Genomic DNA, 13,881 nt, shown 5'->3' with positions numbered 1-13,881 from the left:
GGAGTTCCACAGGTTGACTGTGCGCCGGGTGAATACTTCCTTCTGGTTGTTGTAAACCTGCTGCCTATTCATTGGATGATTCCTGGGTTATGTGAAGGGTTAATAACACTGCCTTATTCCACACCCTTCATGATTTTATAGACCTCAGTCAGATCCTGCCCCCGCTTTTCCAAGCTGAGCAGTCCCACTTGTTTTAATCTCTCCTCCTATGAAAGCTGTTCCATACCCCTAATCATTTTTGATGCTCATATCTCTGTACTTCCCCCTGCCCCAATTGATCGTCTTTGAGATGAGGCATCAGAACTACAGGCAGTATTCAAGGTGTGGGCCTACCATGGATTCATATAGTGGCACTATGATATTTTCTGTCTTAATATCGATCCCTTTCCTAATGGTTTCCTAACATTCTGTTTGCTTTTTTGACTTCTGCTGCTTGTTGATCTCCAGGCCACCCTCTGCCCCAGAGCTGGAACAGAACCCAGGAGTCCTGGCTCCTAGTCCCATGGCTGAACCAGGCAGCCAATCTCCCTTTTGCCTCACCCTACCCCACAGCCTCGAGTCTGGGGAGGAGGCGAGGTCAACGATCATTGGGATTTCAGCACTCCTATTCCCCTGACCCCGCAAAGTCCCTACAGCACCCCTTGCTGGAGTAAGCTGGGACTGGAGAAGCCACGAGCTCCCTGGTCCCCCCTTATAGCTAACGCCCTCACAACATCCCCCTAGAGCGCCCCCTTCTGGGAGAGGCAGGCATTGGAGGGCCCTGAGTTTCCCCACCAGCTGACTTTTCTAGGTTACTCTCAACACGGAGGCGCAGTCTGGCAGCAGCCCTCCCCAGAGGCGAGCGATGGAACCGGGGTGAGTGCACGTTCTTCAGAGAAGAAAGCGAGAAACTGAAACACCCCCACATCCCGCCATGAGCATCAGGCCTCGCGCTCCCGCTCGCAGGCGCAGCCTTTGAGGCAGACCACAGAACGTGGTCACATTTAGCGACATGTGGTTCAGTGACCAAAGAGAGCTCACAGAACTAGAGCACCTGGAAATGACGTCTTAGCTGTGCAAATTGCACCCACACGCTGCTACACAGGGTCACCGGAGGCAATCACGCCTCTGCATTGACTCACACTGCCCCGGCTCAGCGAGAGCCAAGCTGTTGCACCAGATCACGTCCACCCTGCACAGGGGCAGATAGACCCATGCACAGAATTACCCCCCTGCTGTGCGCTCAGTCACCCCCGCCCCATGGGTACAGACACTGAATCACCCCCACTAGGTATACAGAATCCCCCGCCCCTTGCACACAGCTACAGTTTCACTGCTACCAGCCTGGCTACACACAGTGATGCAGTGGGGCAGACACCACCCACCCTGTGATAGCGGCCTGATGCACACAGGCCCCACCCTGCAGAATACCCAGCCAGCGAGGGATAGGCTGCAAAAGTAACCCCCACGCTGCAGGGTGATGCTCACACTTGAGCAAGGTGCCAGCCGCACTGGTGCACAGAATCACACCCACCAGGCACACAGAGCCACAGGCATGGACACCACACCCTCAAGAGCGTGGGCGCCGTCCTTTGCTCATCCCACCAACGTGGGCAGGTGCTAGCCGGGCTCCCTACACCCGCCACCGCCAGCAAACTCTAGCCCCCACCTCCCTGGACTGCTCTCTGCTCCCCCAGGAACCTCCCCACCCCGCTGCAATCCTAGCCCCCCTTCGGGTGACCAGATGTCCTGATTTTATAGGGACAGTCCCGATTTTGGGGTCTTTTCCTTATAAAGGGTCCTAGTACCCCCCACCCCCGTCTCGATTTTTCACATTTGTTGTCTGGTGACGGTCACCCTAGCCCCCCTGCAGCACCATCAGCTCAGACACCCGAAGCAGGGCTGCCCCTGAGGGCTCCTGCCTCCCCCCCCCCTGCAGGGGTCAGAGCTGGGGGCCTCTCTAGGCAGGACCAGAGCGGGGGCTGTTGTGTGCATCCCCCTCCCCCCTTCTCGGGCAGGACTACACTTCCCAGGATGCCCGTGCACCTGCGCACTGGGAGGGCCGTGCAAGTTCCCAGGCTGGGGGGATCTGCGGCTGCTTTCCCACCAGCTTTGTGGATGCCGGCGGGGAAGGGCCGGGCCGGGCAGCACCCGGGCACAGCGCCCTCCATGCCCCTGCCCCCACCGCCACGGGCCGGGCTGGGCACGGAGCTCTGAAGATGGGGGACCAAAAGGTGAGGCGGGGGGGGGGGATGCAGGCTCGGGAGAGCCGGCGCCAGGGGATGCTGCAGCATCTGTTCCAAGGGCTCGGGGATGCAGCGAGCTGGGCCGGGCGAGCGTCTCATCCCCGGGCCGGGCCGCGGGGAGCAGAGCGGAGACGGTCTCCGGCTGGCTGGCTGGCTGCCCCCCCCCTCGCCACACACACTCCCCCCTGCAGCCTGGGGGCTCGCCTGGCCTCAGCCATGGTCCAGCCCCGGGCTTTGCAGGGTCTGTTCTCTGCACGGGGATGGGGGGAGCAGGGAGGCTTCCCCCCTCCCTGGGGAGGCGCGGGGGGGGGGGCTGTGGCTCCTGAGGGAGGGGCCTGGACTTGGCATGGGGGGTGTGGGTAATTCAATGAACGTGCAACAAAGGAAGGGATGTAACATCCCTCCGCAGCTTCATCCCTCCGGGGAGATGAGGTTGGGGAAATACCCCCCTCGTCCCTGCACGGTGGGGTTCAGAAATGAAAACAACTGTGGCTGGACAGAACTACAGACACCACCAGCCTATGGCCACAGCTGGATGGAACTACAGACCCTCCCACACACACAGCTGGATGGAACTACAAATTCTCCCCCCCCCCCCAGCCTATGACCACAGCTGGATGGAACTACAGACCCTCCCACCCACACAGCTGGATGGAACTACAAATTCTCCCCCCCGGCCCCTCCCAGCCTGTTACCACAGCTGGACAGAACTACAGACACCCCACCCACCCACACAGCTGGATGGAACTACAAACTCTCCCCCCCAACCCCTCCAGCCTATGACCACAGCTGGACAGAACTACAGACCCTCCTGGCGTATTCGCCCAGCCCCTGGCACGACAGAACTCCAGACACTCCCCTTTCCCAGCCTTCCAGGTCGTCCTGTTGTAACGGGAGCAGATCCAGCTCCCCCAAATCTCCTACTGGCTCCAGTGGGGGTTCCCAGTGTGCAAGGAGCTTCTTTGGTGCTGAAAGTATTCCCCCAGGGAGGAAAGACGGGCTAAGCTCTGCCCCCGACTCGGCCCACGACCCTGGGACTGGATCGACATAGGCGGGTGGGAGTCTGCCCGTGTGGCTCCACTTGTAATGCGGGGCCTGCCTGAGTGACCTTGGCCTGCTCTGCAGAGGTGCTGAATCCCCTGGACCGCAGTTGGAGTTGTGGGGCCTTGTACTTCTGAAAACACCCACCCTCTGTGTGCCTCAGTTTCTCCATCTGCAACGGGGGAGGGTGTGATTCTCACACACCTCCTGGGGTGGGGACACATTTGAGCTCCACCAGTGGAAGGTGCTGTGAAAATTCTAGTGCCCGTCATTCGTTAGTAACACAGACCCCTGGCAAAGGTTTGTCTGGTGATGGTGGTGGGTTTTCAATCATGAATCAAAATGTAGGTACAGAAAGAGGCTCTGCTCTGTACAGGCACATTCCAGCCCGAGACACTATTTTGATTATTTGCATTAGAGTGACCTAGAGAGACCCCCAACCCAGATTGGAGCCCCACAGTGCCAAGCCTGGCACAGACACCTACTCAGAGACAATCCCTGCCCCAAGGTCCTTACAGGCAAAATAGACAAGACACACTGCATGGGGAAAGGAAACTGAGGCACAGGGACGGGACTTGCCCAAGGTCACCCAGCAGGCCAGCAGCTGAGCTGGGAATGGCACTGGGTGCCCTGTCCATAAGACCCCACAGCCTAGAGCCTGGGGAAAATGCATTTGCCAGTCTGATGGTAAATGTAATGTCTGTGTGTAAGCAGAGTAGGGAAGGGTCATACCTAGGATAAGGGAGCTGTGGGAGGAGAGAGACTAGGAGTCCGGACTCCTGGGTTCCATTCCTGGCCCCTCCATTGAGTTCCCGTGTAACCTTAGGCAAGGAAATGTGCCATCTGTGCCTCAGTTTCCCCAGCTGTTTATAATATAATGTTACTCCCCGAAAGTGCTGTCAGCCTAGGCACCTCATGTCTGGGGCACGTGTTGCGGTGCTTGAATGGAAGGCACGAGGGGCAGCGTGGCACAGCGTGATGTGTTTGTGTCCCTGTCCCAGGCGAGGCCCCCCCCCCGTGGAGATCTGAGCTGGGCCCTGAGGGAGGGTGAATTGCCCCCGGCTCAGGAGCAGGGGTGGATGTGGGAGCCCAGGGGTGCTGCTGATGGCAGGCGTTGGTGTTTTGGCCCAGGACGCCCTACGGAAGATCATCACCACGCTAGCCGTGAAGAACGAGGAGATCCAGAACTTCATCTACGCCCTCAAGCAGATGCTGCAGAACGTGGAGGTAACGGGGGGTCCCGCCTGGCACACCTGTCTCTGTAGGGCTCCCCCTGCCCCAACCCCTGCTCTGTGGGGGTTGGCATCACAGCATCCCGTCACCCTCCTGCATGACGCTTCCTCCCATCATCTCCCTTGCATTGTGTTGTCATGACAGGGCCCCTCCTCCACCAACCCCCCAGCATTGGCATGACAGTGCCCCTCTCTCTCCAACCCCCCAATGTTGGCATGACAGTGCCCCTCCAGCCCCCCAGCATTGGCATGGCAGCGCCCCCCCCGTCACACCCATGCCCCCCGCACTGGCGCTGGCCTGGTGTTTCCTTGGGGAAGGAATTCGCCGCTCGAAAAGAGCCACTTTTACGAGCGTCGTGAAGGGCGAAGCCGAGGGGCCCGTCCTGAGTCATCTGGCTGGGGCGGGGGCCGGCTGGGGAGGGGGCCGGGAAGGGGGTAGCCGTCCTGAGCTGGGGCCTGCGCTGCTCTCCCCCATGGCCCTTCTCCCCCAGGCGAACTCCACCAAGGTGCAGGAGGACCTGGAGGGGGAGTTCCAGTCGCTGTACTCCCTGCTGGACGAGCTGAAGGACGGCATGCTCATGAAGATCAAGCAGGACCGGGCCAGCCGCACCTACGAGCTGCAGGTGAGACGCCCCCGCCCCCCCGCTCCAGCCGAGCCCCTGGCTGCCCCCTGCCCCCGCTGCCCCTCACTGGGCCAGGCTCTGTCTGTTCCGTTGCAGAACCAGCTGGCGGCCTGCACCAAGGCGCTGGAGAGCTCCGAGGAGCTGCTGGAGACGGCCAACCAGACGCTGGAAGGGGCCGAGAACCACGACTTCCACCAGGTGCGCCCCCACTCCCTGCCCCCAGCTGGAGCCAAGCCGTGGTGGGGCAGAGGGCGAGCTGGGTGTGGGGGGGGGCGTGCTAACCCTTGTGGTGCAGCAGTCAGGGGCAATTCGTGGGACGCCCCCTCCTGGTGTGGGGAGCAGCCTTCATCACTGGGGGAGGAGGAAAGCCAGACCCTAAGTGGGCATCCAGTCTCTGGCATCCGTGAGCCGGTGTCTGACACCCCCAGGTCTCCCCCAGCTCCCCACCCCAGCCACAGGTGAATGCATCTGGGCTGCTGGTGTAGGTTCTCCAGGCCGTGCCACACTCTCTGCAGGGGACGTGGGGCTCGGCCTGGTGCAGACTGTACCAGCAGCCCAGCCGTGTTCAGCCACACAGGCCCAGGCTACGGGAAAAGTGAGGGGTGCAGCTAAGCATGTGGGGGCCCAGTGCAGAGGGTTATTAAATCCATGCCATGCATTGCACCAGGGTGGGTCCATGGTGCAGAGTTGTCCCGCTACAGTCCTCCTGGGGTGGCGGTCAAGATTTCAGGCTCCTTATCTATTCCTGTCCTGGACCCCTGGCTCTGCCCCCTACTCTGTTTTCCCTTAACATCAAGAGCATTGCCACACTGGATCTTATACCGATGACCTCGCCAGTCTGGCCCCACCAGTGGAGGCTTCAGACGAAGACCCCCTCCTCCTCCCCACCCCGTAATGCCCTGGATTCTGCAATGTCACCCTATGGGGAGCAGACACCTTCCTGACCCCCGCCTCCCCGCAACCCAGAAGCATGAAGGTCGCTATACCTTGTAACTGTGGAGGCTGTGCTTATTCCTGGGAATTCCTACTCCTTTCTTGAATTTTACTAAGCTATTTGCCTCTGTAATCTCCAGTGGCAGTGAGGTCCGCAGGTTAACTCTGCATTGGATTATATGATGATGTAGACTGGGATCACCCCATCCCGGGTGAGAAGGGAACTGCAGCTCCTGTGAAGGTAACTTAGGCCTGCCTCTACAGAGAAACCGGCCAGACTGGAGTCCTGGGATGTAGCTTAAAACAGAGAGAATTGCTGATTTCAGGAAGACTTGGAGGTGATACCTAGTGGCAGAGCAGGAACCAAGCAGCGGGATTCTGAGTTTCTAGTCCTGGCTCTGGAATAGTGTTACCTAGTGGGTAGAGCAGAGGACCCAGGTTCTACTCCTGGCTTCGGGATGGGAATGTTGTCTAGTGGCTAGATGAAGGTGGTTGGGAGTCAGGATGCCTGGGTTCTCTTCCTGTCTCTGCCGCTGACTTGCTCACCTGGGGAAAGCCGCTTTCCTGCTCTGTGCCTCAGTTTCCCCGCTGTGGATTTGTGGCCCTGACGGGCTCGGAGACCTTCCGCTAGGGAGTGCTACAGCAGCCCAGAGTATGGTGATGATTATTTATAACGCGCCTGGCTGCCCTGGCTGACTCTCTCCTCCTCTCTCTTTTTTTGTTCCCTCTCTTCTCTCTCTCTTTTCCTCTCTGCTTCGAAGGCTGCCAAGCAGATCAAGGATAGGTACGGTACCCGCCGCCCCCGTCTCTCACCCCGCCCCCTGCCATCGCCCGCTCCTCACCGCTCGGCGTGCTGAGCCTCCTTACTAACATAGCTCGGGCTAGCAGGCAGCACCGTCCTCTCCCTGTTGCCCTGAGCGCGGGGGGTGAGCCCCCAAGGCTGGAAAGGAGAAGGGGGCAGGAGGTCCGGTCCCAGAAGACTGAAGACGACCCCAGCATTCCTGGCGGGGGGGGTGGGGTGGGAACAAGGGACAGCTTGGGTCCTGGCTGAGTATGGTGGATGGTCTCTGACGAATCCGGGTGCTTCCCGGCACCCTCTAGTCTGCAGGGAATGGGGGTGGGGGGGCTCAGCTGTGTGGGTGCATTCGGGGAAGGGGCCCTTCTGACTCTTGTGCCGTCCCGTCCCCCCCAGCGTGACGATGGCCCCGGCGTTCCGGCTCTCGCTCAAGGCCAAGGTGAGCGACACCATGAACCACCTGATGGTGGATTTCACCCAGGAGCGCCGCATGCTGCAGTCCCTGAAATTCCTGCCAGGTAAATGGGGCAGGGAGGGGGAGGGGAGCCTGGCGGCCCCACCTGGGGTTGGGGCAGCCACCCTGGGCTGTCGTGGGTGCCAGAGGGTTTCCCGCAGCCAGGCCATGCTGGGAAGACATGGGAGTTTGGGAGGGGCCGGGCCGTGGCTGGCGGGGCAGGGATAGGGTTTGGGAGGGGCCGGGCCGTGGCTGGTGGGGGCAATGGGGTTGGGAGGGGTCAGGCCGTGGCTGGCGGGGGGTGATGGGGTTTGGGAAGGGGCCGGGCCGTGGCTGGGGGCGATGGGGTTTGGGAGGGCCGGGATGTGGCTGGCGGAGGATAGGGGTTTGGGAGGGGCCGGGCTGTGGCTGGTGGGGGGTGATGGGATCTGGGAGGGGCCATGCCGGGCCATGGCTGGTTGGGGTGATGGGGTTTGGGCGGGGCCGGGCCATGGCTGGTGGGGACAATGGGATTTGGGAGGGCTGGGCCTTGGCTGGCATGGGGATGGGGTTTGGGAGGGCCGGGCTGGGCGTGGCTGGTGGGGGTGATGGGGTTTGGGAGGGGCCGGGTGTGGCTGGCGGGGTGATGGGGTTTGGGAAGGGCCTGGCCATGGCTGGCGGGGCGGGGATAGGGTTTGGGAGGGCTGGGCCGTGGCTGGTGGGGGCAATGGGGTTTGGGAGGGGTCAGGCTGTGGCTGGTGGGGGGTGATGGGGTTTGGGAGGGCCGGGCCGTGGCTGGTGGGGTGATGGGGTTTGGGAGGGGCTGGGGCGTGGCTGGCGGGGTGATGGGGTTTGGGGCGGGGCTGGGTCGTGGCTGGCGGGGTGATGGGGTTTGGGAGGGCTGGGCCATGGCTGGCGGGGTGATGGGGTTTGGGAGGGCTGGGCCATGGCTGGTGGGGTGATGGGGTTTGGGAGGGGCTGGGTCGTGGCTGGCAGGGGTGATGGGGTTTGGGAGGGGCTGGGTGTGGCTGGCGGGGTGATGGGGTTTGGGAGGGCCGGGCCGTGGCTGGTGGGGCGATGGGGTTTGGTTGGGGTCTGGCTGTGGCTGGTGGGGGGTGATGGGGTTTGGGAAGGGGCCGGGCCGTGGCTGGTGGGGGGCGATGGGGTTTGGGAGGGAACACAAGGACCGTGGCTGGCGGGGGGCGATGGGGGTTGGGAGGGCCAGGCCGTGGCTGGTGGGGGCGATGGGGTTTGGGAGGGCCGGGCCGTGGCTGGTGGGGCGATGGGGTTTGGGAGGGGCCGGGCCGTGGCTGGCGGGGGGCGATGGGGTTTGGGAGGGGCCGGGCTGTGGCTGGCGGGGGACGATGGGGTTTGGGAGGGGCCGGGCCGGGCCGTGGCTGGTGGGGACGATGGGGTTTGGGAAGGAACACAAGGACCGTGGCTGCCATCCCGTTGCTCTCCCCCTCTCGTCTAGTTCCCAGCGCCCCGGAGATTGACATGGCCGAGTCACTGGTGGCCGATAACTGCGTGACGCTGGTGTGGGGGATGCCCGACGAGGACAGCAAGATCGACCACTACATCCTGGAGTACCGCAAGACCAACTTCGAGGGGCCCCCGCGGGTGAAGGAGGACCAGCCCTGGATGGTGATCGAGGGCATCAAGCAGACCGAGTACACCCTAACTGGTGAGGGGAATGGGGGCGCCTACTGCAGCCCCAAAGGGGTTGCTTACAGAGACTGGGATAAGTGCACTGGCTGTGGGGGGAGCTCTGGCTACTCCCATACCAGCCTGTCCCAGCAGGGGGCGCTGCAGGGAGTGGGGCAGGAGCACTGGATGTGGGGCCAGTTCCTGGCTACCCCAGTCCCGGCCTCACCCAGCAGGAGGCGCTGTAGGGAGGGGGGCAGGAGCACTGGATGTGGGGCTACACCCTACCCCGGTCTCACCCAGCAGGGCCAGGGGAGGGCAGGGAGGGGGGATGGATGGCCAGTTGGTGGGCCAGTTCCTGGCTACCCCAGTCCCGGCCTCACCCAGCAGGAGGCGCTGTAGGGAGGGGGGCAGGAGCTGGGAGCAGGAGCACTGGCTGGGGGGAAGATCCCAGCGACTCCAGTTCTAGCCTGTCCTAGTAGGAAGCGCTGGAGGGTGCCGGGCGGAGGGCTGGCTGAGGGGGGCTTGCCGGCCCTGCTGAGCGCTGGCATGGGCCCCCTGCTCCCGTCTAACCCCGGCGACTCCCCTCAGGGCTCAAGTTCGACATGAAGTACATGAATTTCCGCATCAAAGCCTGTAACAAGGCTGTGGCGGGCGAGTTCTCCGAGCCGGTCACCTTGGAAACCAGAGGTGCGTTTGGGGGGGGGGAACGGAATTAGGGGGTACAGCCTGCATCAGTGACACCCCCTGCCACTCCCATCCCACTCTCCTGGGTGGAGGCGGACCCCACTGGACACCCCCCAACACTCCCACACTCGCCTGCGAGTGACACCCATGTGGCTGGGGGCATGGGGCAGGGCCCCTGGCACCATGGGCCTGCCAGCCCATAGGGCAGCCTCTCCCTTGCCCCTCTGTCCTCCCCCAGTGCCAGTCAGGGTAAGGCACCCAGCGTGGGGACCCAGGGATCCTCAGCAGCACCTGCGAATCCCCCCCACCCGGGACACCTCAGTGATCCCATGCATGGGTGGGGAGTCCCCCTTGAGATGGGGTGCAAAGCTGGGGGAGGGGTCCTCCCTGCCATGTTTGGGGGGGGTGAGGTGGAGAGAAGGTGGAGCTATGCGGGGGCTTGTCCCTGGCGTGGGAGTGATATGGGATGGTGGGGAGGGGAGTTCTCCACAAGTTGGGGATGAGATTGGGGGGTGGGAGTAGGGAGCTGGTGGAGTTCAAGGGGATGTGGGAGGGCCTCCTGCCCAGGGTGAGGTGAGATGGGGTGGTGGGAGCGGGGCTCCTGTGATGGGGGTGGGGCGGGCTGTTGGGGGGTGGCGCTGTGGAGGGGGCTCCCCCCAGGACAAGGGGGCTCGGTCCAGGTCTGACCGTGCCCGGGGCTCCCTCCCCAGCATTCATGTTCCGCTTGGACGCCAGCACCTGTCACCAGAACCTGAAGGTGGAGGAGCTGAGCGTGGAGTGGGACGCCATGGGGGGCAAAGTGCAGGACATCAAGGCCCGGGAGAAGGACGGGAAGGGCAGGACGGCGTCCCCGGTGAACTCCCCCGCCAGGTAACGCCCCGGCCCTCTGCAGCACACGCTCACACCCCGCAGCACGGAGGGGACAGAAGCTGAGAATAGCTGCAGGCTCAGGAACAGACACATCCTGTCCCAAAGCCCTCAGCCCCCAGGCCCTGGGGCAAACCCAGCCATACAGCCAGGGGAGCGGGGCTGGAGTACAGGCCCAGTCGTGGACCAATCCCCCGGGGCGGATCCAAGGGGGTCATGGGGGAATCCGGGGTGCAGGACCCAGCCTCTAAGCCGTTCTCAGGGGACAGGACCTGGGGAGCCTGGACAGAGCCAGGGGGTTGGGCCCCGGCCTGTCATTGAGAGGCGGCAGAGTGAGGGCAAAGGCCGGGAAGGAGCCTCAGGGTGAGGGGACCCTGTCCCTGGGGCAGGAAGCGGGCTGCAGCCTGTTTGCCTGTCCCACCTTCTGTAGGTGCCTGCAGTCTCCAAAGAGGATGCCCTCGGCTCGCGGGGGCAGGGACCGCTTCACGGCCGAGTCCTACACAGTGCTGGGTAAGGGGGCAGGAGGCAGGGAGTCTCTGTGTGCAGGCGTGGGGCAGGTTACACCATCATGGGAGGGGAACAACGTCGCCTGCTTGCGAGTGGGGCCACTGGGGGGTCCGTGAAACTCAGTAGCATGTGCCAGGTGCTGGAATCCTGATCTGATTTAAAACCAGACTCTGTGCTGGGGGGTGATCGGGGGGGTGAGGGGGCGGGGCAGCCTGGGATCCCCGTGGCCCCTGCTCCCTCCACCCATACATGTGTGGGTGGGTGGGTGCTGGGATCCCTGTGAGCCCCCCCCGACCCCCATCCCTCCGCAGGCGACACGCTGATCGACGGGGGAGACCACTACTGGGAGGTGAGGTACGACCGGGACAGCAAGGCCTTCGGCGTGGGCGTGGCCTACAGGACCCTGGGCAAGTTTGACCAGCTGGGCAAGACCTCGTCCTCCTGGTGCGTCCACCTCAACAACTGGCTGCAGGTCAGCTTCACCGCCAAGCATAACAACAAGGCCAAGATCCTGGACGTGCCCGTGCCTGACTGCATCGGCGTCTACTGCAACTTCCACGAAGGTGATGGATGGTGGGGTGTGGGTGTGGGTGTGGGTGTGGGGGTGTGGGTGTGGGTGTGGGTGTGGGTGTGGGTGTGTGAGAGAGAGAGAGAGAGAGAGAGAGAGAGAGAGAGACTGTCCCCCCTGCTTCTCTGAGCTGCCACCAGCCGGGAGCTGCGTCAGGGCACTGCCAGCCTCGGTTGATTCCAGCTGGTGACCTGGGGCTGGGCTGCCCGGTGGGTTCCTGGCAGCTGCCTTTGGGCTTTGCCCGGATGGGGCTGCATCAGGGTAGAAATTCCCAGAACTGAGCAGCCCTTCTAAGCCGAAGGTTCCCCACGCGATCAGACACTGACGCGCTTCCCAGGCCGCTGCGGCTGGAACGGCAGCCTGGGAAGGGGGTTGCAGTTTCTCAGGCTGGGCTGGGTCTGACCCGAGGGCTGAAGGGGAGGCCAGGGGTGAGATTTCCCCACCCCCCCAACCGTGCACCTTTGCTGGGCTGCTCAGCCCCCCTCTTCTGACTCTTCCTGTGTCTGCCCGCAGGTTTCCTGTCCTTCTACAACGCTCGAACCAAGCAGCTGCTCCACTCCTTTAAGGCCAAATTCACCCAGCCGGTGCTTCCTGCCTTCATGGTGAGGGAGGGTTACTGCATGAGCCTGGCCCTTGGGGTGGTAGTGGGGGTGGGATAGGAGGAGGGTGGACCCCACTCCAGCCCCTCCCCCAGGAGGGCTCACTTTACCTTGTTTCTGTCTCGTTTTCTGGGCCGGGGTCAGACCCAGCGCCCAGCAAAGCCCTCAGATGCTAGAGCCTAGATTCAGATGGCTGGCAGAGGATGTCCCAGCTGCCTCTGCTGGGACACTGCTGTAGGGGAAGCTCGCAGCACCAGAAGGCCCAGCTGTCTCAGAATGGGCATAGCTCACCAGGCAGTCTGCTAGCTTGGTGGCTATCAAACCGTGGTTTGCCGGGGGACAGCAAATGGGAGGGGAGGTTTCTACGGGACAGTCTCTCACGGGTAATAATAATTAGTTTGATAGAGTGCTTTTCCTTAGACCGTCTCCATGCGCTTCACAATCTTTAACATATGCGAGGGGGACTGGGCTTCAGGAGACCTGTGTTCAAGTCTTGGCTCTGGGTGGACTCTGGGCAAGTCACTTTGCTGTTGCGTGCCTCAGTTTGCCTATCTGTCACATGGGGATAATCTTGCTCTGCCTCCCAGGGACGGGTGGGAGGTAAAAGCCATGGCCAGGAGCGAGGCACTCAGAGCGAGATAAATACCTGGCTGCCGGGACGCCTGCAGCCCCCCTTTTCCCTGGCTGCGGCATCCCCCGCACGCCATGTCTACTGGGGATGGCGCCCTCTGCAGGCGGCTGCAGTAACTGCCTCCTTGTCCTCCCTAGGTTTGGTGCGGCAGCTTCCACGTCTATTCGGGACTGCAGGTACCCAGCGCTGTCAAATGCCTCCAGAAGCGAAACAGCGCCACGAGCAGCTCCAACGCCAGCCTGACTTAGACGCACGTGGCCCCCTGGCGCGGTGGGACCGGGCCACCTCCCTGCAGCACTGGGGCCTGCTGAGTTTTCTTTCCTCCCAGTTCCTGGAAGGCTGCTCGAGGCGGAGAGGCTGGTGCTGCAGCGACTCGAACGCTCAGAATGTACCGAGACTTACCTACCTACGATTGTAAACCCCCCTCCCTCTCCCAGAGCGTCCCTTCCCGCCTCCTCACACTTGCCTTTAAGAGATGGAGGGACATCCACGAGTCAGCCTTGTGCCAAAAGCAGGCCGTGCGGACGACCGGGATCTCCAGTCCAGGGGATGGGGCCTCCTCCGGCTGAAAGCGTTTGGTGGTTTTTGTGGGGGTTTTTTTGGTCCTGGCAGTTATAAAACCCGACGTTTAAAGGTGGTCCCAGGAACGTGGGCACTCGTTTGCTTTTAGAGCCCGTTAGCCTCTCGGATGACAAAAGCTGCTTCTGGCCTTAATAATAAACCTAGCTCTAGGCATAGCCTTCCCCTCTGCTGTCTGGTGTCAGCTTGTGCTCCGGCGAGCCAGTGGCGGTCGGGGGCCAGGCGCGGGGAAGGGACGACGGCATCTTTGCCCCTTGTTGCTCCCGCCACGTGGCACCGTTAAAATCAGGCCCTGGGCTGCCCGCATCATGCGGCTGCCTCACATCTAGTCTGTCCTCCCCACCCAGCCGAATCACTGGGTTCTCCCGAAATTCCCAGCGTGGGTCACTGCCATCCGCAGCAGTGCTCAGGAGCCAGGCCCCTGCCTGCCAAGCAGCTGGCCCCCACCCAGGATGGGGGAAAGGCCTGAAGCGAGGGAAGGGGTTGACTGCTGAAGGAGGTTTTACATCTGACCCC

General features: G+C 62.5%; 1 protein-coding gene across 4 annotated transcripts; it reads left to right on the top strand.

Annotated features, from left to right (window-relative positions):
* Positions 1 to 2,067: 2,067 nt before the first annotated feature.
* Positions 2,068 to 13,530, top strand: FSD1 (fibronectin type III and SPRY domain containing 1). 4 transcript variants are annotated; one of them, XM_039515228.1, is made up of 13 exons: positions 2,068 to 2,213; positions 4,398 to 4,493; positions 4,990 to 5,121; positions 5,218 to 5,319; positions 6,816 to 6,838; positions 7,247 to 7,368; positions 8,758 to 8,967; positions 9,519 to 9,617; positions 10,325 to 10,484; positions 10,912 to 10,991; positions 11,300 to 11,551; positions 12,070 to 12,158; positions 12,924 to 13,168. In XM_039515228.1, exons 1-13 carry the CDS (start codon positions 2,199 to 2,201, stop codon positions 13,032 to 13,034), a joined length of 1,491 nt encoding a protein of 496 aa, XP_039371162.1. In that variant the 5' UTR covers positions 2,068 to 2,198; the 3' UTR covers positions 13,035 to 13,168. The 4 variants fall into 4 exon arrangements, with proteins under 4 accessions (XP_039371162.1, XP_039371161.1, XP_039371164.1 ...); XM_039515227.1 differs by lacking the exon at positions 12,070 to 12,158 and having other exon boundaries at positions 12,924 to 13,530; XM_039515229.1 differs by lacking the exons at positions 2,068 to 2,213; positions 4,398 to 4,493; positions 4,990 to 5,121; positions 5,218 to 5,319; positions 12,070 to 12,158 and adding an exon at positions 6,204 to 6,295 and having other exon boundaries at positions 12,924 to 13,530.
* Positions 13,531 to 13,881: the final 351 nt, after the last annotated feature.

This window comes from Mauremys reevesii, linkage group 26 (genome assembly GCF_016161935.1).
Source record: "Mauremys reevesii isolate NIE-2019 linkage group 26, ASM1616193v1, whole genome shotgun sequence".
Classification (NCBI taxonomy): domain Eukaryota; kingdom Metazoa; phylum Chordata; order Testudines; family Geoemydidae; genus Mauremys; species Mauremys reevesii.
This window is presented reverse-complemented; position numbering and strand designations above follow the sequence as displayed.